General features: G+C 36.3%; 1 protein-coding gene across 1 annotated transcript; it reads left to right on the forward strand.

The window, feature by feature from the left end:
• Positions 1 to 769: 769 nt before the first annotated feature.
• Positions 770 to 21,311, forward strand: LOC124163995 (multiple inositol polyphosphate phosphatase 1). The gene is made up of 9 exons (XM_046541141.1): positions 770 to 1,261; positions 1,356 to 1,490; positions 1,573 to 1,748; positions 2,305 to 2,430; positions 4,245 to 4,392; positions 10,260 to 10,360; positions 12,422 to 12,531; positions 12,635 to 12,838; positions 18,281 to 21,311. Exons 1-9 carry the CDS (start codon positions 1,093 to 1,095, stop codon positions 18,435 to 18,437), a joined length of 1,326 nt encoding a protein of 441 aa, XP_046397097.1. The 5' UTR covers positions 770 to 1,092; the 3' UTR covers positions 18,438 to 21,311.
• Positions 21,312 to 21,774: the final 463 nt, after the last annotated feature.

The raw sequence follows: 21,774 nt of genomic DNA on the forward strand, positions 1-21,774 counted from the left end.
ATTATAATTATGTATTGAAAGGAGAAGGAATGAGCTATTTAACACACATTTTGCGTAAAATTTTAATTTATTCAATGCAATAGAAGAAACTGCTCCGACCTCGCACGTGGACGTTGACGTGCCTGGAATTCTATTCTTCGTGTTTTTGAATCTGACTTCAGTCAAGATATTTCGTGTCTGTTGTCAAATTCTGACATTCCACGTTTCGATACGCCGGTGGAAATTCTACTGAGCTACTGCTATTAAAATTACGGCAAACACATTTGAGGGCAGAATATGGGTGCTAAACTGGCAAAAAGTTTATTTGAAATAAAATATTTTGAAATTCCAATTTGGAGAAAAAATTCTTAAACAATTCTTGCTAACTTACCCACTCACTACCACTAAATTCAGCTGCGGGTGAAAACACAATGACCTCTTTTTAAATTGGATATCATACCTCATTATATTTCTGAAATCATGCATCCTGGCATGATTACTTTTTAAAGTACATGATGGACTATTCATCATGGGACTAATATATTTCAAATCTTTGGAATTAGTAATTTTGGCGTCACTTTACGTTATTGAATGACCCTATATTTGAAATAAATTACTCATATTATATAATGTGTATCCGAAATCTTCCAAAAATGATTAAAATTAATACATGTATGTTCATGATGATACAATCCATCACTAATATCAAGTTTGAATTTGGCTCTTAGGATAACATCACGCTCTTCGATTTTCATTTGTTCTAACAAAGGAGTGACGTAGTGCAGCAAGTTCAAAAGTTGAAAGTTGGGTGAAATTGTGAAATTGCCTGGCGTGTGCTTGGTTGTTGTGGTATTTTATCAAATTAGTACTACCTAAGAATAATTATCGTTTTAGTTAATGGTCTTAAATTTTCTGAATCATGACCGATAACCTCATCATGGCATTTTGCCGTTGAATAATCGTCGTTTTATTGAGGTTAGTGTGGTGCATTTCAATGCCGTTGCGGCCTCTTAATGAATCGTGGAAACTCTTAGCCTGTTAAGGTTGTCTCGGCTTAAGGAGTGCCGTTAGTTTTTTACTGAAAAAGGAATTTTGGAATATAAGTTGCTCAAAATGAAGAGTTTTTTGGTTATTTCAATATCACTTATCGTCCTGGACATTGATTACACATGGGCTCGAGGGTTTTGCATGAGTGATGAACTCGATCCTCAGCCATATCTTGGTGCCAAGACGCCGTATAGAACACGAATGAATCCTGATATGTCTCCCATTATAATTCATGGTAAGAATATAAATGTGACAACTAAGATAAAGTTACTATAGCGGCAAATGCTCCCTTACGAGGAATTGACTTAGAATTGGTTTACTTTACTCAGGCTGTGAGGCTGTTCAATTTTGGACAATTGTAAGACATGGTACCAGATATCCAAGTGCTAAAGTCATAAGATCCATGAAGGAAGGTCTGCCTTTGTTAAAGGATTCCATATTAAGAAATTACGATGGAGGGAGAGGTAATATCAAGTTTTATTATTATTTATATGTAGAAAATTTGATAAACTTCATTTTTTCATGAGGTTTCAACGTTTTCTGTAGGTTCTTTGTGCTTTAAAGAGTTATATAATTTTGGTAACTGGTCGACAAATGTGGAAGAAGCGAACGAGAAGCAGCTAACTCATGAAGGCGAGGATGAAATGCAAGATCTAGCGGAAAGGTGGTTAAATCGTCTGCCTTCATTGTTGACCGAGAACTATGATAACTCTTCTTACGAGGTATTTATTTGAAATATTTCCACGCATATATTATTTTGATCATAGAAATTTAGAATTGCTAGACTTTTTGTTTAGATATCATTGATCAATCATCATGTAATTGGTGAATAAAACTAAATTTTGCTGTAAAAGTAATTAATTGATAGAAAGCAGATTTGAACTGCTGAAATACTAACTGACATCTTTCAGAAAGTGGAAAATGTATTATGTCTCAAGAGAAAACTAATAAGCTTTACTAAACAATATTCTAAACATCTTCTCTCTTCCATTACTACGTATTTGTACTTTCTCTCTTTCATCAAGATTTTATGAATTTCTGCAGCTATAACTGTTATGTATGGACTGTGATTGTGACAGCATACTATCTAGTGCATTGATTTCAATAGGACTATAAATCGCGGATTCGGTTGTCCTTGCTCACTCTGCTGTGTAGTGGCCATGCTCAAGCAAATTCAAAAATTACTTTCCCTGCAATGGATGGCCCACCATGATGTTTTGGTATGTTGTTTCTTTTGAGGTTTTTAAAATTTTTTTTTTAAATATTTTATTTTTGTAGTTTCGGCACACAGCCACACAACGTACAGCTTTAAGTGCCAGACAGTTTGCCACTGGGCTGTTTGGACGTTACAAAGCGGCGCATGTATGGTACCCAGAAGCTATTGCACGAGATCCTCTTATCAGGGTGAGTGATGAACAAAATTACATGCATTCTACCTTTGACAATTGCCTTATTAACATTTTGGTTTATTGACACATCAATGCAGTCTTATACCATTTGACGTAGTCTGGATAACCATCTTAGACAGGGCCACGTCAACCGCCATGGCCCTAAATAAAATTTATTGCCAACGTACTTACTTTCCCTACAATGGAAAATTTCCAGGGTTAAGAAAGAATAAAACTTAACACAATATCTTGCATTTTAATTTTCCTCAACCATTTTCATCTGGAGGTTGCAGCAAACATAAAACTAGTCTTATTACGTAAATACTGGAGGGTGGGAGGTTGAGGTTAGGAAGGAAGGGAAAGGTGAACATTGAGTAGGGACCCTGAAAAGTGTGTTAAATAGACTGCACCAAAAGCAGTGTACAAATCATAGCCTGAGCAGTGCAAAAATCACAAATTTTGTATTCTACAGTGAAAAAAATGTTTTGCCATTTCTCAATCAAAAATTCTGAAGATATATGTTAGAGACTTTTAATTTAAGTAATGGAATAATTTATAATTGCAGCAAACTGCACATCGCCTAGAATGTCTTGCTGCTTATGGCATCACTTCATAAAATTCGCCTTTAGTTTGCTGAGTTTGCGGCGAATGAAATTTTTTTTCCTAAAATTGTCTTTGTATTAATGTGTTTAAAATCCTTGAAAATAATTTCAATAATGAAGCCTAAACAATTGTAAATTATGGCATTTTTATGAATTTTTGCATAGATATGCATACTTTTCAATTTATTCTGGTTCAAGAAAAGTATTTTTTTCTATTAGAATAGCATATGAGAACAGTTTGAACATCTATAATAACACATCTTAGTATGTTGCTTGCAAACTTCAGGGTGAATCTCCTAGATCTCAGAGTGAAGGATTGGTTTTTTAGTTATTGCTCCTGAAGCAACTCTTTATATCCCTTCAACTTCTGCTGTCAGTGACAACCTTTCTGCATAGAGCATACCTATTTGATTGGGAAACAAAGTCACTTTTTGGCCCACCCTGTCTCCTACTCCTTCACCATCGACAACTCCATTGCACTGACCTCCTCCATCCCTCCTCACTCTGCTTCTTTCCAATCTCTCTGTATGAGCTTGTGCACCTTATGATGCTATGTAAACAAAATCCATCATAATAAGTATTGAAGGGGAAGTTGCTCTTTTTTTTTCAAGTCCAATAAGGGGTGGTATAATCCCAGGAAAGAAATTATCAAACCTCTTTGGTTTTCATTCCATGGATTTTATGGTTGTTAGCAAAATATGTTATCAGCTTTAACTATTTTTTTATTTTATTGCTAAGGGACAAACTTTTTTGCGATATTGTGATTGAGTGAAGTCAGGGTGATGGGTAAATATTCTTTTTATCGACTTTGAGTGTTGACAGCCAAAATTCCCTGTACAATCTTTTAAGTGCTAAGTTATTATACAAAAATTATTCCTACCTTAAATGAATATTGTTTAATTGTTTAATCACAAGTACATGTGTCAATTTCTATATTTAATGCTTGATACTAGGACAGAATATTAATACTCCATCTTTTTGTTATGATTTTATAATTTTTTCTACTACTTTTGATGTGAATCTAAATTTTTTCACATATGGAGTTTTTAGTTTTGGATCTAGTTATTTATAAAAGTTACCGGGGCAACTAATGATGGCACTTTTATAGGTTGAAATTGATGGAGGATATCTCCTTTCATCTCACTGTTTCTTATTCAACTGCCTCCCGATGTTCAGTTCAATCAATTCATTGTGAATGTGCCCAGCTATAAAAGTACTGTTCTTTCAGTTCTACAAGTTGTGCCCTCGGTGGAAGAAGGATGTGGATAAGAATCCTGCATCTCTCACTGAAAAAATGCTCTTTCAACGTGGCCCAGAGATTCAAGGAGTGCTCAAAAGAGTTAGTGATAAATTAGGTTTCCCGTCACTTACATACCGTGAGTAAATAAATGCATGCATCGCAATATCATTGGAACAGAGGACTATATACCTGCTTCTGACTATTTCTGACATTCATTCTGTGGTTGGTCTCATAGTGTCTGATGAAAAACTTTGCCGTCCCTTACAAAGATTTTTACATTTGTGGAGTTATGTATGTACATAATAGGGTTTATTCCAAAACTATAGAAATGCCATTCAGATTAACATGGTTTTGTTTTGCTATAATTTTTATCAATCTTGTTAAATAGTGCTTTTATTTCCAAATAAGTGGAAAAAGTAATTTGGTATGATAATAAAAGTACAAAGTTAATTCAATGATAAATTTTGAAAATGCTATTGGCAGAAAAAGTCTCTTTAGTATGTGTCCTCCTATTTATTGATGATTTATCTGCTTCTGCTGATAGACTGCCCTACTGGCATTTTTTTTAATGTATCAGAGAAATCATCATTTATCAACAATGCTAGTTTGCTCTGGACTTTTTGGAGTATAAGATGTTAAATAAAATGAGGTTAGTGCACAATTCAGTTTCAAAAATCCTATAGATGTGAAACCTCCTAATATGTAATGTGTATCGGCCTTGGGCCACAAATTTATTGGCTGGCTAGTTGTTCAGCCATTCTGCTATCCACGGTTTGCTTTGACTTGTCCACTTAATCCTTAATAACATGAACAACCCATTCTTGTATCTGTAGTTTAATATTCTTAGTAATAAAATTCCACTGCCATAATCACCTTCTGACCCCTGTTATCAAACGGGGAGAAAGGAGAAACATTCCAAGGTCATGTAACTTCAGTCAATACTATAAGTATTAAATATGTATATGATGGAACTGCATTAAGTGTTTTTATCATGTATAATTCGATATCATTCCACAAATGTCTTATGCCTTTGACGTGGATTATATATAATATATATTGTGATGGAACCAGGCCAAGTGCAGTGCGTGGCCTTGGACCACACCTCATAGAGGGAAATGACGTGGGCTCTGGGGCACACAACCAGGATGGGAACTCATGATGAATGGCAGTGATCCCAGATGCAATTGCACAGCGGTAATAGGAATGACCATTGACATTTTTTTTCAACGCAGCATGTATGTATTTTCAATAGTATCATTGAAAAAATGTAAAATAAGTTTCCTCAAGTCTAGTGAGGGATGGGATGATGTTGGATGTTGTGGAACATAAATGGCACAAAATGGCAACGACACAAAAAAATGCTATGATAATACTACAAACCTTAAACTATGTAAAATGAAAAATGAAGGATGAGATGAAATGTGGGAATGATACACAGATGAGAAAAAAAATAAATCATTGAGCGGCATAAAAATGCATCGACATGGCACTGGACACCTTCCAATCACAGAAATCAAATAGGTATGATTTAATTAGACTATGTGATAAATACAAGCTCCTCGTTCTTTTTATTATATGGAGTCCAACGTCAATCCAGAGTGGATGACGAGAACGGAAGGATATCGATACAGAGTAAATGTGCAGGCTTTCTTGACCTGGCAAGAGCTTTAATGAGACTAATTGTCAGACCACTTGAATAAAGGGGGACCCACACTCACTGTGGTATTTCTTCCGGAAGATGGGCGGGCTGCATTGGGGAAAAATGGTGGGGGATCATTTTTATCCCGGGAGAGAGTGAAAAGTACTTATGTGTCTGGAGACGGCGCCAACTCTGGGTCGCCGCTTCACGTGATGACCTCCTTGGGTGGTTCCAACCTGGGGAACTTGGGACAATGCCGTGAAAGCCAAACAATGTGAAAGCTCTTTCTGGCTTTCGCTCGTACTCCGCTGATTCTCTGTGTCACCCTGTTGTGCCTGATAGTCTGCGTTTGGGGATGGCCCTTTTTTGCCTCCCTCGCTCTGGCTGCCTCCGCTGCGTTGTCTCCAGCGTCTTCCTCACTTCCCATGTGTGGTCGCCTTGACTGAGATTTGACCGCGGTCTGCTCACTTGCGATGATTACACAATACTGTCTCTCTAGGCCTTAATCACCTGGCCTATATGTACCCAAATCACCATAAAACAACTGACAAATGAAAAATCAACTACCCAGAAAAAAAAAGTTGCTTCTCTTTGCTGTGCTTCGCAAGGCGGCAAAATATGAATGGGATATGAACAAGCGACAAAGAATAGGGAGGCCATGAGGAGGCCAGACCATCACAATATATACACAATAGTGTCAAATAATCATGCATGTAGCACATAATAATAGGACATTAGCAAGTCACTAGCACTAAACAAGAAACACATAAAAAGAAACACACAGATAATTCTCGGGAGCTTTTGAAGCCAATAGCTTCTTTATTAACATCTAAGGAACAGCTGGTAGGATATGCAGGAAGCAGGAGCTACGAATACGTTAGACGAGGTTATAGGAGAGAGGGAAGGGGTGATGGGGGAGGGGCTTAGTAGGATATGAGGGAAGCTACTCGCTGTAGTACTAGTAGTGTAGATATGAGGGAAGCTACTCGCTCGCTGTGTAGGCATCAAATGCACGCCAATTCCAGGGTGTGGAGGTTGAGGGCAGAGTCATTGGGGGAAGGGATGCAATAACTGACACTTTGAAACAAATTTTAAAGAGCCAGTAGTGGGACAATGAATTTGTGGGTACTGTGAGTGATGCGTAGGGGGGATGAAGGACAGCAGGGGGCACGGTGCTTGTTTATTGTGAGGTTAATGGGGGTAGTGCATTGGCTTACATAGAAAGCAGGGCAGAAGTTACAGTGAAGAAGGCAAATGGTGTTGGTGGAGGGAATAGGTGGAGGGGAATATCGGGAGGCATTTAAGTTTGGGGTGAAAAGGAACTGGGGTCTAGAAAATACCTTAAAGGTTTTACGTCTGGGATGGTTGGACATTGAGGGTGGTAACTGGCTGAAGTATTTGAAAATGGTTCTTAGATATGGCGGTTCGTGGAGTATTACGGAAAATCTGGGAGGTGTATTTGTGCACAGAGCACAGATTGTCCGCGATTCAATTTAAATCTGTTGACAATGGGTCTTAAATGAAGGTTTTAACACATTTGGTTGGTTCAATTCTTTAATAATATTTTTACGAAAACTTATCATTGCAAGTTAGCATTAGAATAAGTATAATCCCGATGACTCCACAAGAACAACACTAAGAAGAATTTATGCATACTTTCAAATGCACGTGAGAAGGCTGTTCCTTTTCCGACTCCCTTTGGCATGATCAAATTTACGTTTTACATAATCTAATTTTAAAGTTACTAAATGAATAACAAACAAACTTTGTATTAATCCACCAATTTATTTATGCAGTACGACTAGTTTCGACGCAGCGGCGTCATCCTCAGGTACCTGTACACTTCAATGCTGTTCCTCTTTGCGTACCACCCTTGAAGTTCTTTTTTCACCCACATCTGTTCTGCTGCCTCAACTGCGCGTGTTCCTCTTGATGATCTGGTACACTTTAATGCTGTTCCTTTTTGCATACCACCCTCAATTTATTTACGCGGTACGACTAGTTTCGATGCAGCGGCGTCGATGGTGGATTAATACAAAGTTTGTTTGTTATTCATTGAAATGAACTTACACAAAGTTGAGCCTGTGACTATAGAGATTTAAAGTTACTGTCAATTTTATAATTAATTTTAGGTTTTCAAAGAATGCAGTAAAGAAATACTAATAATATAGTCTTAAATATGTATGTACATAATAAAGAACAAAGGCATTGCGGTGCTTCATGCACGCAAGTTTGATGTAATTGCATTTGACGATAGTTGCGCCAGGATTTGGGAGCGGTATTGAAGTATAACTTGCTAAGTGTTCAGCATTTTTTATTTTAATTTTCATTTGTATTTGAAATTGGTGGGAAAATGGTTACATATTCAGTAATGCAGCGTTCGATATTCAAGTGAGGTATTTGGAAAAAAAATTAAGTATTCAAGAAAAATGCTATTCGACCCATTTCTAATACATATATGCATACACATTATATGTATGGGGAACAGAGTAAATGCTAATAAAATGTGCTAAACAAATCAGGTCGATCGCTGAACACTTAGAGGATGTTTGAGAGCACTAATTACAATAACAATTTTCTCAAATAGTGCAAGTAACATCATTCCAATGGCCAAAACATTAATAACAGATTTTTAAGACCGAAATACCCTCCGGTTTTACATGTGAGCAACTGTTTCCAAGGAATTAAATATTTTAGTTCCCCACAGAGTTGCACACACTCGTTCATTCTGAGCCACACTCATGGCCAGCTGATTGGTTCTACCTCCCCAATGGCCTTACATACTCCTCATGACCTTCTGGGTAAGGGTCAATTAAGCAGTTTCTAATTGGCAAGAGTGGATGTCAGTTATTTGCAAAAAATTGGGTTCCCCATCATGAGCCAAATGCACTGGAATACTGGTAGTTGAGTACCCAAGGTGGCGTATGAATACCAAGGCAAGTTTCTAAGTAGCCACACAATTTCTTGGCCTTAAAGCCACCGTAGTAAGCCCTGCAATTGATTGCATTAAAAGCTGCTTAATTGCACCTCTACCTGTTTGGTACCACAGACTACATATACTACTACATAAGTCAAATTTTGAAAAATTTATTTTATTACCCTCTAATATTTGTACTTACCCAAACCTTTGCCTGCTGAACATCAAAACCCCCCACAACACCTGCGGACTAACATTCAGGCTAGGTATTCTGTTCACAATATGTTATTCAACTACATATACAGAGTTTTTTGTCTGCTGTCCCCTCTTATCTGTATGCAGTAAGCTATTATTAACTCCAAAAACAACTTTTTTGACCCCAAATTCCCCGAAATGTGAATGAAACTTTGTATGATCACCCATTTTGTGCATGTCATCAGTATTATTTGGAGTTAATAAGTTTTGATGATTTTTTTTGTGGAAGTAAGATTTTTTTCCTCAGGAGTGGGTGTATTTATCAGTCTGGCTTGTGAAGTTTTCTGTTGAAGTGTTAATTCTACCAAATCCTTCTAATATTTCACTATGCTTTGTAAATGCCTAGCATTCCTAAATTTTCTCCCTTTTGAACTAAATGTAAAAACATAATGTTGACCCCCTTTGTGATAGCATGGTCTTACCATGTATTTGACATGAAAATTGATGAGCAATCGTATAGAGATCGTTTTGTGGTCATCACATCAGACATCATTTTGTGGCTATTCTTTGCACTGTGTGATGGTTGGTTACTGAGAAAAGAGGGGAAACTTTTGATATTGTTAATAAAAAAAGATAAAACATGAATGATACTCATAGATAGAACATGATATTCATAGTTTCCTTGGTAAGCTTCTAATGCCGAAGTATGTAGTAGCATACTATCACGATGGTATTCATAGATCATTGCTAAGGTATACTAAGTTTATTATGCTACTATCGTAGTAGCCCTTATAGTAGTAGATTCTTATTAGTGATGAGTTTAGCAGTACACAGTTACTTAAAAATCAAATTGGCTTGTTTTGAAGTAGTTGGATTCAACTATCTAAGAACTTTAAGTGATTTATGTTTTACCTTATGAAAGAAAATATTCATATCTGTAGATTTAATTTTTTAAGTTTCATTGAGAAAGGAAACTTTTCAGTGTGTTGATTTATGTACTTTAAAAATTCCATAAATTTCAATTAATTTTTAATACAAAGTTTTCATCAAGATTTAGTTTGCTGTAATTCTAATTGAATACTTGTATTCCAAAGGGCAATGAGCTCATCTAAGGTGAAGAGTTTTTTTTTAATATTCAAGTATACTTTTGGTTTTTATTATGATAATTATTGTTTTATAGATCTATTTATCAAAATATTTTTTCTGCCACCTGCTGTTTGTTTTTCCTCCGTTAATTCTACTTTCTTTTCAGATGATGTCCATCTTATGTATGTTACATGCGGGTTCGAAACAGCTTGGAGCAAGAAATCGAGGTCTCCATGGTGTGCTCCTTTCTCAGAAGAAGATCTGAAAGTAAGTTTTATCCCTTCTATTTATTGGCCAGAGAGAGAGATATTTGAAAACTGGGCCTATTGTGGGCAATTTTAACGCAATTGCTGATTTTAAGGCAAAAAATTCACGTGGTTCTGTGATGATGAGGAACTAAGTGGAGAAAATTAGATTTGGGAGACGAGAACTGCCGTAGTGGAAAAAGCTTTCTCTCACTTCAGACCAATACAAGTGGGGAGATTGGAGAAATCATTGTTTTTTTTTGCTGGGAAGCTTATCCCAATGAAAAATAGCAGCAACTTGGCTCTGTCAACCAAAGGTCTTCACTCTGTGACATTGTATTGAGAAGGGGATTGAAGATTAATGCATGCATAGCCTCATAGTGAATCCTAATAGATTTAGCTTAATTGCTGCCCTCAAAGGCAAAAACTTGGCTCATTTGGACTTTGTGAGTTAGGCCACAAATAAATTATGGTTGAAAGTCCATCAACCTGAGCTCTAAAGGTTCCAGTCACAACATGATGAGGGAATTTATTTTTATTTTAATAAAGAGATACATATACAGCAATACATACTGCCAATTTAAAGTGCACTTATAACAACAAATATTATGCCGTGCCATTATTATGGAATGCCATGGCCCCACAGATCTAAGCATGCATCGACGCACAAGTGAAGTAGCATTTTCTGCATTTATGAGTGCTGATATCCTGGATATTATTTTGACTTACTAAAATCAAAAAGACTGTAATGACGTAAACAAGTTGAAAAAGGAAAATTTTGGTACCTTGCATCAATATTGGGTCGACGCATATGCTACAGAAGTGAAAGAATTTCTGGGACTTCTTATTCTGATTGGCCAATTTAAATCATTGACATTTTTTCAGAGAAATGTAGAACCGTGTACAAGGCTTCTGATTTTGGGACAGTTGACGAACAATTAGCCATCTTCTACGGAAGATGTTCTTTCATTGTGTACTTGCCAAATAAGCATGGGAGGTATGGTATTAAAGTTTGGATGTTTTGTGATGCTGAAGCATATTATTGCTGGAAGTGTGGAAGCCTTGCTGATGGTGATGGATAAGTAAATCAAGGGGCGAGAGTTTTTAATGATCTGACTTCATTTTGAGCTAATTCAGATAGAAACAACACAGACAACTTTTTTACTGACGTTTCCTTGGAAGAAGAATTGTTTGAAAAGAAATTCGTTAATGTGTTAACAATATCTTGGGAGAGCAAGCTTATACTGCTGAGGACATATACCTGCAAAGGTCTGACCTTAAGCTCAGCTCTTTGCAGGTATATGTCCTTCTCAGCAGCAAGCAAGTATATGCCCTGGAGAGGGGGTAAAAAAGGTTGGGCATTAGAGAGAGTATACTTGCGTTGATATACTCCTCTGATGCCTTGAAAAATATCCAAACAGAGAGATGTGAAGAGTCTCTTTTCAGTCCATAAAGCAAGCAATAAAAGAAGTAATTTCCACTATTACAAAAGTTTGTAGAACTCTGGTGTCAAGGGGAAATACGCATTTGGTTGGCAATAATGTTGTTGATATAGTACCATCCTTTTTGAACTTTTCTACCTAGTTTAAGTAGCATTGAAAAGACCAAATAATCTCAGCTGGAAAAATTATTCATAACCTTAATTTTTATGGAATTTAGTGATAAAAATGCTATTTTTTTGAGATCTCGATAGTTACTACTAAGTAAATTTGTATATGGTCCTGAATGGTCTGGATTTATCCTTTAAAACCTACAAAAACATCAAAATATTGTAGTTGTCATAAAAGAATTGACTGTGTTATTAAAAACCAATTTATTAGCTCCAGTAAAGCATGATAAGTGTTAAAATATCATTTTACAAAGTATGTCACTGGTGAATTAGGTACTTATTCTCACGAAAAGTCATTTTAAATGGGAATATTTTTCCCTTAGTTGTGGGCAAATGTAAATATATACCCTAATTAGGAGTATTATATTCAGTCTTTATTTAGTAACATTGCTATTCTCAACATTAGCAACAACAGTACATTTTTGAAGAACTCCAAAAGAGGTTTGCTGTGTAAGCATATAAAAATTTTTCCAGGTGATGGAATACAATGAAGATCTAGAGTATTATTGGATTGATGGCTATGGATATGAAATCAATTACAAACAAGCATGTCCTCCTCTGAAAGACCTTTTGGATCGTTTTCGGTAAGTTCATAATGATCTCTTTCCAGTTATGTAATTTAATTTCTTATTTTTGCTTTACTATTTTAAAGTTTTAATCCATTGATGAAGTTTGTTTTATTTACAGTTCAAGAGCTTTGGGTAAAGATTCTCAGAAGAAGGGAATATTCTACTTTACTCATTCGGGTACTCTCTTGAAACTCATTTCACGACTTGGTTTGTATAAAGATGAAGAAAAGCTAAGGAGTGACAATTTTTCGCTTCTGAAAAGGAAGTGGCGAACGAGTGAATTGGACAGTTTTGGAACCAACTTGGCTTTCATACTTTTCAAGTAAGTGGGCTAAGCGACATGCTTGCATAATTCATGCATTTTGCTGGCTTCCTCATTTATTTATTAGTTTCTTAATTTTCAGGGAAAGGTTTTTCTGTTCAGTCACATATCCATGACATTATAATGTAGCATAGGTAGCATTATTTTCACCCAAACCTCAAATTTTATTATTGCCCAATTTTTTCGTCACCCATTCATACATCCTTAGTGATCTTTGTGAGGTGGGAGATATGTCTTAGAATCCAGTAACCAGTCCAGTAGCATGTATTTTACATCTAAAGAAATCTGGTTTTGAAATACTTGGCAAAAGGTCTATAGTTAATTTAAAAATGATTAGCCCATAGGTATTTTTGGTCAGAATGAATAGGCACCAAAAATAGTGCGTTTTACTTGCAGGTGTGATGTATTAGAATTTGTTTTCTAGAGCCTATCTCATGGAAATTTTGTCTGGCTTCAATCTACCTACAATGGTGTTAAAAGTGGTATGTTTATCTCCTTAAAAATCATGGGTTTCTACGAATTACCTGAAATCCAGTGGAATCTCTTCAGTGAACATGATTTTGTGGACAAAAATGCACCATTATTTACTTTTTATAGACTTAAAATTTATCTCTGAAAATTTTAAATTAGCGATTTTTACAAAATGAAGTTAACTGTCCCAGATGCAACACAAAATTGTCATCCTATTAATAGCTGAGACTCCGTTTATGGCGTTACTCTGTCCTGATACATATGTGATCAATAGGAGGGAACACTCAAAATTAGAAATTGGATTTCGTTATTTTAAAACAAAAAGATATGAATGAAAAACACACATGCCAAATTTCAGAACTCAAATTCGATTTTTAACCGAGATAAGTAGCTTTAAAAGTCCGCTAGGAGCTTTGGCCATGCCCACGACACGAAAGGTATTTCTATTGGCTGATGCCGTGTGACGTGTGAACCTCATGAATTCTGCGGGAGTAACTCTTGAAGAAGCGTAAACACATTGATTTCGTGGTAATAGTGGCCAAAAGTTTATCATCATGGTGAAACAAAACGTTAATTTTGTTCTGGCTGATTCTCGAAATGTTAAATCTGACATTATCAACTGGGGCTCTGAACAATTTTTTGTCCCAAAACGAATCATCTCATTGAAATGAAACTTACTAAGATGAAATGTTTACAGTTTTGAGCGTGACAGTAATCATGGCAATTATAGTGGATGCTTTAATTTGTGGACATACCATCGTAAAATCCCTAACTTATTAATGGTTTTTAGTTTCCAGATGTAAATTATGAAATAAATTAAAAAATGTGCTATAGTTATAGCTTTTCTATCTCTCTGAAGTGAGGAAGTTCGGGGCTCTCTCCGTTTCTTTTAGGATCAGCATTCAAGTTTCGTTGTAACTGCATTTTTAAAGCAGAGGCCTCGCTTTGGTCAACTGTGCTCCTGATAATTCTTCAAGTCAGTTTCGTACTATAAAAAATGGTTAACAGTTGTCATCAAAATGATAGAGGAACTCGGAGATCGGGATTTTTACGTGAAAATATCCGTTAGTTCCCTTATATTTACATTTGAGTTACACGTACAGTCACTTTCAAAAGTTTTTGGACAAAGGAAATTTAGTATCCTATACTCCTTTTGTAGATTTCTGCTGTGCTCCACTATTATTCCGCTTGTGAGTGAATATATAATATATATACTAGCTGACCCAGCGAACTTCATACCGCCTAACATTCAATGAACTTATAGTTTAGGTGCACCATTTATAAATAAAGAGCGGCTGTATCATTTTAATCATATTTGATTTATTATAAATTAAATGAGAGAATATTGATGAAATAAAAATTATACGCATTCAGTTGTTGGCTATTTGTGTTATTAACCGTAAAGAAATGTTTTTAGGTCTAAGTCTGTACCGTAAACTTGGCTCGTTCACGGGGCAGGTTAACGCAACGCTAGACCGACGCTTGACTGATGCTCAAAATAGTGTAAGAAAAGCCCTTATGAAGCAGCATTCGTATTAAATGACTTTAGGCGCGCCAGTTATAGTATCTCTGTTTGGAAAAAATGCACTGCGTAAACTTGCTGCATGCGTAAACGCACCACGGTGTACCCTACACATTCGGGTGTAATGTCTTGTGTCAAGCGCCTTCTGATAAACAACAGTTTTTGTTTTGTTATCAGGCGCAAGATAAAGCGAATGAAGCTAAATAAAAATAGCGAAGCGAAGCAGGGACGCAGCGAGGGAGGTTTTTGGGGGTTAAAACCCCCCCAAAAGCTCAAGGAATCTTTTTATAAAACATGTGGTTATTAATATTAGGGGAACGGATGAGTCACAAAATATTTAACTATTCACACAGCCGCAAAACCTACCATTTTGAACCTTTTATCCTAAAAAATGTCTGGGGAGGGCCCCCACACCTCTCGCTTACCTTGGCGAGTTTTCCATACGCTACAGAACCGCCAGTATTAGCTGCGCCTATCCTTAATTCCTAGCTGCGCCCTTGAAGCGAAGGAAGAAATACAGCGGATGGTTTACCGACTTGTAAACATACCACATATTATTTACCATGAGAAAATCATGGGTTTTCACTGACACATGAGAACAAACATCACAAAACCTGAAAGACTGACCATGCGATTTGTTAATTGTTATCACGAATGCAACACAAATTGGAAATTGAATACGTTTAAGCTCAAAAGGGCATATAAGTTGGGATCATGGAATCTTCAGATTGAGAACTTCCTCATCTTTGAATTTTCCTTTGAGTATAGTGATGTGAATCACTTTCATTATCAGTTTTTTTTAATAACCAAATACGTTCCGTTGGATAGTTTTGGTTGGTTTAGGTTTCAAAAGATCATGAACACAGAGCCTACCTTTAGCTGTAAATCGTGCCGTGGTAAGCCAGGTGCGTCCAAGGACTTTAAATATTCAGATAGATAGTTGGTGACTTCGTCTTCGTTTATTACAAAGTTAAAAGATTTGAATTCATGCAGAGTACACGGACATTACTGATAATCAACAATTGCTTGGAGATTTGTTTACACACACGGTAATTATGTGTTTGTTTACAACTCAATTCGAGCTGAGCTTACCTCTAATTCAATTGTTTTAATACTATTTTAATATTACTTTAATATTTTTAACATGTTTGAACATTTAATTTTTTTTAAACATTGTTAAAAAGATCAGTCAATACATTAGTAAAATCGAAAAAAAAATCATATTTTTTTGACCGTCTTAACAATCAACTCCTAAAAACATATCTCTAAGATAAAGTTGAATTTTTTTTTGTGAACTTTTCCTATTTTTTTAATGTCCTATATGTTATCCGGGGCTGAGACGAATCCAAAGAGCCTAATGTCACTAAAATCGGTGCAGCCGTTCTCGAGTTATTAGTGTTCTAACTAACACGATTTTCGACTTTCTTTTATATATATAGATATGCCCTCAAAGGGATAAATTATTTAATACTGCAAATTTATCATTCCGCTTCTATTTATGCAGGATGTAATGATTATTTCGTATGCATTTACTGCATACTTGAACTGGTTTTCACCCTTACTTTTTATAATACTTACTTTTTGAGTAATGTTATGTTACTGAGTCGGCCAAGTGGCCATCGATTTGAGCTGTGCTAGTAAAGGTTGAGGGATCGGACTGTCTTTCATAATTTTTTCAGCTTTTTCTCTCGTTTTCTTTCTTATTTACAGGTTTTTTTGTATTCGTAATTCCGCTGTCATTGCTAATATGCTTTCATTGAAGCTAATGCAAATTTTTTTAAATAAAGAAAAAAATGGTGGATAAAATCCTGACGTCGGCATTAACGTACAGTTTAAAGTCTGGCGAGAGGAGTCGCACATTACATTGTATAATTTGACACTTTCTTTTTCGGTTGATGATAGTTAAAACTATTTGCTAGTATTCATTCAGTACACATTTGCCTTTGGTTTCTCTGTTTTGTTGTTAGATTAGAAAAGTTAAAAAAGAAAGAAAAGTTATTATTTACTATTTGTGGTTCTATTTATAAATATGGCGGCACGGTGACTCAAATGTGCTTATTTCTGCATGTTGTGAGTAGTACGATATCGTAGTATTTCCTGGAGTACAAATTTGTGATTATGATGTATTACTTTGCACTATTTGACACATCACCAGGTTAGCGTCAAAGACCCTTTCTGTTACAGAAGTTGGCTTTTAATGTGTAAGATAGAAACAAAGAGTGAAAACCGGGGCAAATATGTAGTAAATGCACACAAAATAATCATTAAATCCAACATAATGATATATTTGCAATTAAAAAGTAAAATTTCCCGTTGAGCGCGTATGTATTAAAGCACATACGAAATTTTGCGATGTGTGGCCAAAGACAACAAAAGGAGTAATGGAAACTAAATCCCATCTAGAAGCAGAAGAGACTTACATTAAAAGGGCCCAAATTCTGTAACAGCCTGTCTCTGAAAGAATATGCTGTTTCCGTGCAGCGTCGTACCACCACCCTCCTCGGTCTGGGTCGTTTGGCACAACAAAAAAATACTTTTCTTGAGTTTAACGAGAGATAGAATCACATTACGCACACAACTGTACACGTAAGGTTTCCTCCCACTCATTTAAAATTCTCCGTTTCATCTACCATTTATTTATACTCGAAATAACACCTATGATAATGCACTCCTTATGCAAGCAATGAGGATATCATGAGGTTCACACGTAATCAACATGGCCTCACCCGAGAAATATGTTTTTGGCATGAAATTCAAGTTGAAACTTCAAACTACTCTAGGGGCAAAATTATTCAGCGCCCAATGGTAAAATTTGGTGAGAGGCTTTCTTACACCCATTGCTTTATTAATCAAGCATAATACATGTTTGGTAGTGTAATCCCTTCTATTGGAAAGAGACTGAATTTGCTAAATGTACACTCAGTGGGAATGTTCTTGATTTAAAGGTTACCTTTCTTGAGGTAAACAATATCCCTGGGTTACTTGGGTGACATGTAGATAAATTTAGTGATTTTTGACAAAGAGATGAGATGGGGCAATGACGGCAGGTAACCATGATGGTAATCCCAACCCAATCCCACCAGAACCCAAGGGAAACCACAATTTTTAACTTAGGGCATATGATTTATTTTTATGGAATATGAAAATTAATTATGTGCCTTCAAAGTACTCTCTGATGGAGTGTACTAAATGTTTGTCCCCTCTCTTATTCAAATTTTTCATGACGCTTTTTTGAATTTATTTTCTACACCATTTCATGGCTTCCAATTTTTATTTGTTTCATCCCATATGCTCTTATTAGCACAACGAAGATATACCTCTGTATTCACTATTGGACTAAATTTTTTTTTTTAATTATAAAAAATTTATAGTTGATTATAAAATGATTAGCCCATAGGTATTTTTGGTCAGAATGAATAGGCACCAAAAATAGTTTGTTTTACTTGCAGGTGTGATGATGGTTTTAAAATAGCTGGTTATCACCAAGAAAAACCTTTTATCATACCAGGCTGTGAAGACCATCCATGCCCACTTGATCGAGTTCTTGCTGAATATGAAAGTACTGTACTTATGTGTGAATTTGCAAAAACGTGCTCTCTTAAATAAGGTTGCATTTGTTTTTATCTTTGTCCATGCATGCGTAATATTTTCTCAAAAAGTAAGCATTGTGGTCATTGTGATATTCTCAAATCTAATTTGAGGAAGTGGAGTTATAAGTGTTTGTAATTGGTTAATTGTGCTTAGTGAAACTCTTAATGTGTGCTTAGTGAAACATGCCTTGGCTTATTGATTAAGAATAACAAGTTAGACTTAGAAAGTCAATCTGAATTAGCTTTTGGGAACTGAGAGTTTCTCCCTGTGGGCAATTTGCAAGAACTTGCATTCTTATCCTGATTTTTATGTTAATTCTATTTGAATTTTTATACTTGCTAAAATGTTGTGATGTGGCTCGTTGAGGTGGTTTATCATTGACGGTTTGAGGCGTAACACTGTGAAAGCAATTCATTGTGAAAAGTGAAAAAGAGGAAACTTGGTGCTTTCACATGAATATTTGTTCCCACATTTACGCGAGCATGGTTTCAATGTTAGATGTCGTCATCAGGTACTGATACCTGGTTTCCTGATGATGACATCTAACATTGAAACCATGGTTGTGTAAATGTGTGAATAAATATTTGTGTGAAAGCACCAAGTGGTTTATCATCTTGTCTTCTATGCAGTATCCCATTAAATTTTTTACTCCATGTGTATAGGGTAGTCATGTACACAGTATATTTGTACATGCTAAACTCTTTCCATAGGATTAAAAAAATTTTTTTTTTCATAGCTAGAGTGTCCTCGGACAATCAGATGTGAGTAACCCTATTTCAGGAGGCTTTTCTTGATATCTCACTTAATCTGTGGTATGTCCATTGTCACTTCTGATCATAACTCTCCTGAAGTGTGGGCCATTCTCCAATTTATCAATCTATTTTTCCATGCTGCTTAAACAAAATCAAGAAAACTCACCTTTTTTTAACGTCCCATCATGCTAGTCCACATTTCTAGTCCTCTCTTCTGAGCTGTTTACAGGAAAGAGTGTTGTTATGAATGATTTCTTCCAAAACTTAATGAGCTAAGAGAAGAAGGTCACAGGGTCGGGCAACGTCAATGAATGGGGAAATTAGAAGGCAAATGACATGAATGAGGAACAGGAAGTGAGGATAAGATTCTGCGCTTGAAGTCAAAATTCAAATTTGCAAATGAAGAATAGAACATTTATTCTTAATGATATACACCAACAGCACTTCAAATGAGTTATATCAGAACACAGAATATAGGTAACAAGTTATGTAGTAGGGGTTAGAAATGGGGCACTTACTCTCAACAAATTATAGAAAAAATTGAGATAACGCAAGCCATAATTTAGCCTCAATTTTACATGATGGGTGCTCGGGCACAAACTAGCAAAGATGGTGGGAATAAATTTCACTTGCTGGGGCAATCTTATTCTGATGCATAATATTTGTTACCCAGTCTTGGGGGTTCTCTCAGGGTAACTTGGGGGATCACGTAGTTTCAAAAGGGTCTTGGGACTGCTGCTGGAGTCTCCCGTTTACTTTCCTGGTTTTTCTTCAGTGGCCTGTATAATCGATCGGGGAGATTGACTCAGGATCAGAGGTCAGCTTGGCTCTTCATGAACTTTAAATTTCTCCGCGTTCTATTGCCACTGTAGCGGTTTTAAGGTGCTGCAAAGTCTTCATTTCTCAGAGAAAGGTGCACATTCGGGTGTCTCCAGCTCCATGTTACTCTCTCTTCTGACCATACTTGCTCTCAACTCTGATTCTTCTGAGCTAAGTGGGGAATAAAAGGGAATGCATATGTGAAGGACCGATAAAAACATGCCACTACCATGAAGGTTCACTTTTTAAACAATAGAAAAAAAATAAAACAATTGGCAGGGTGCATCATCATTACATCGCCTTCTGACGATGTGACTTTTTGCCTGATGCCGTTCACGGCATGGAAGCGTGAAATGCAGAGAGTCGTCTCATCTGAAAGTGGTCTCAATTTCATGGCCTATGCCATGAACGGCGGCCGGCAAAAAGTCCCATCGTCTGAAAGCGGCGTCAAGGTAGCATTATGTATTTCATGCCGTAGACAGCACTATGTTGTGCTGGATTGAAATGGGTGCCGTGAAGTCCACTGTGCTGTGCCGTCAACGCCGCACGATTCAACCTGTTTGAAGGCATCCATAGAGACCTATGGTTATTTGAAAGCACGGCACCGTGCCGTGGACAGCGGCCAGCAAAAAGTCGTCCCATCTGAAAGAGGCCTTACAGTATGTACAACATGAAGGTGATTTCCTAGTAACACATCACAACACAGGAAAGTTTCTATATTGTATTTTTATATTTAGCATAATTTACTCCTAATAAGTTCAACAGCTGCAGGTGTTATATGGTGGAAGTTTGACATATTTAAATAAAAGGCACTTCTCCACAACATTTTAATGCGTGTGATACGTTTCGGCTTGCAGAGGCATTATCTGGTACAAGACCAAGCTCTGTGAGCCGAAACGCATCATACACATTTAAATATTGTGGAAAAGTGCTACATACTATCTTTTATTTAAATATTTACTCGTAACTTCAACTTTAAGAAATTGTATGTACTTGAAAATTTGAATGGTCAAATAGTTATTCATATTCAACTTGAGTGCTTCAAGTACTTCTATGAATGTTGAGTCGAGTAGTTTTGGTTGCAGAGCTGTCGAGTCCAGTAGGTTCAGAAATCAGGCAGGAAGAGCTTTCATCAAACTTGTGTAAGAATCATTTGTAAAGTCGATAGATCATTGTATTGCCTTGGACTGAGAGTTTCAGCTGACTTGCCACTTTGCTGTCAACTACTATAATAGTCAATGTGGGAGCAAAATGTGTTTTTATAGAATACATAAGAATTACGTACGGAGTCAGTTGAGTTGCTTGGCGCTGTGTAGCCTTTTTCTAGAGCAAAATGATGGGAACAATGACAGCCATTCTAGAAAGCCAATCCAAATGCGAATCCTTATAAGACCTGTGAAACCTGTGACCTCTTCGTAGATATATAAAAATGTTCGTAGAACTTATAATAAATTCCTATGTTGAAAAACACATGGATTACAATACATACTTACAGCTTGTCCATCGAGAACACAAGACATGACTTCGATAAAAAAGTTCGACTTGGAAACACTTCTGTTGGTCATTAAGTGTTTGTTCTCTTAGGAGCTGTATTTTAAACTTCTCTTTTCACTTTGCTCTTCTGTACATCCAACAACCATTGAAAATCAAACACCCAATTGAAATAATCCACCAAGTCACGCAGAATTTTTGTTGCGAAGGTAGAATTTTTGTTGCTCATCTGTACGCACAAGGAAGGTGTTCTAGTTCCTAGAAGGTCTACAATCTTGTTGCTATCTTGC

This window comes from Ischnura elegans, chromosome 8 (assembly GCF_921293095.1).
Source record: "Ischnura elegans chromosome 8, ioIscEleg1.1, whole genome shotgun sequence".
In the NCBI taxonomy this organism is placed as follows: domain Eukaryota; kingdom Metazoa; phylum Arthropoda; class Insecta; order Odonata; family Coenagrionidae; genus Ischnura; species Ischnura elegans.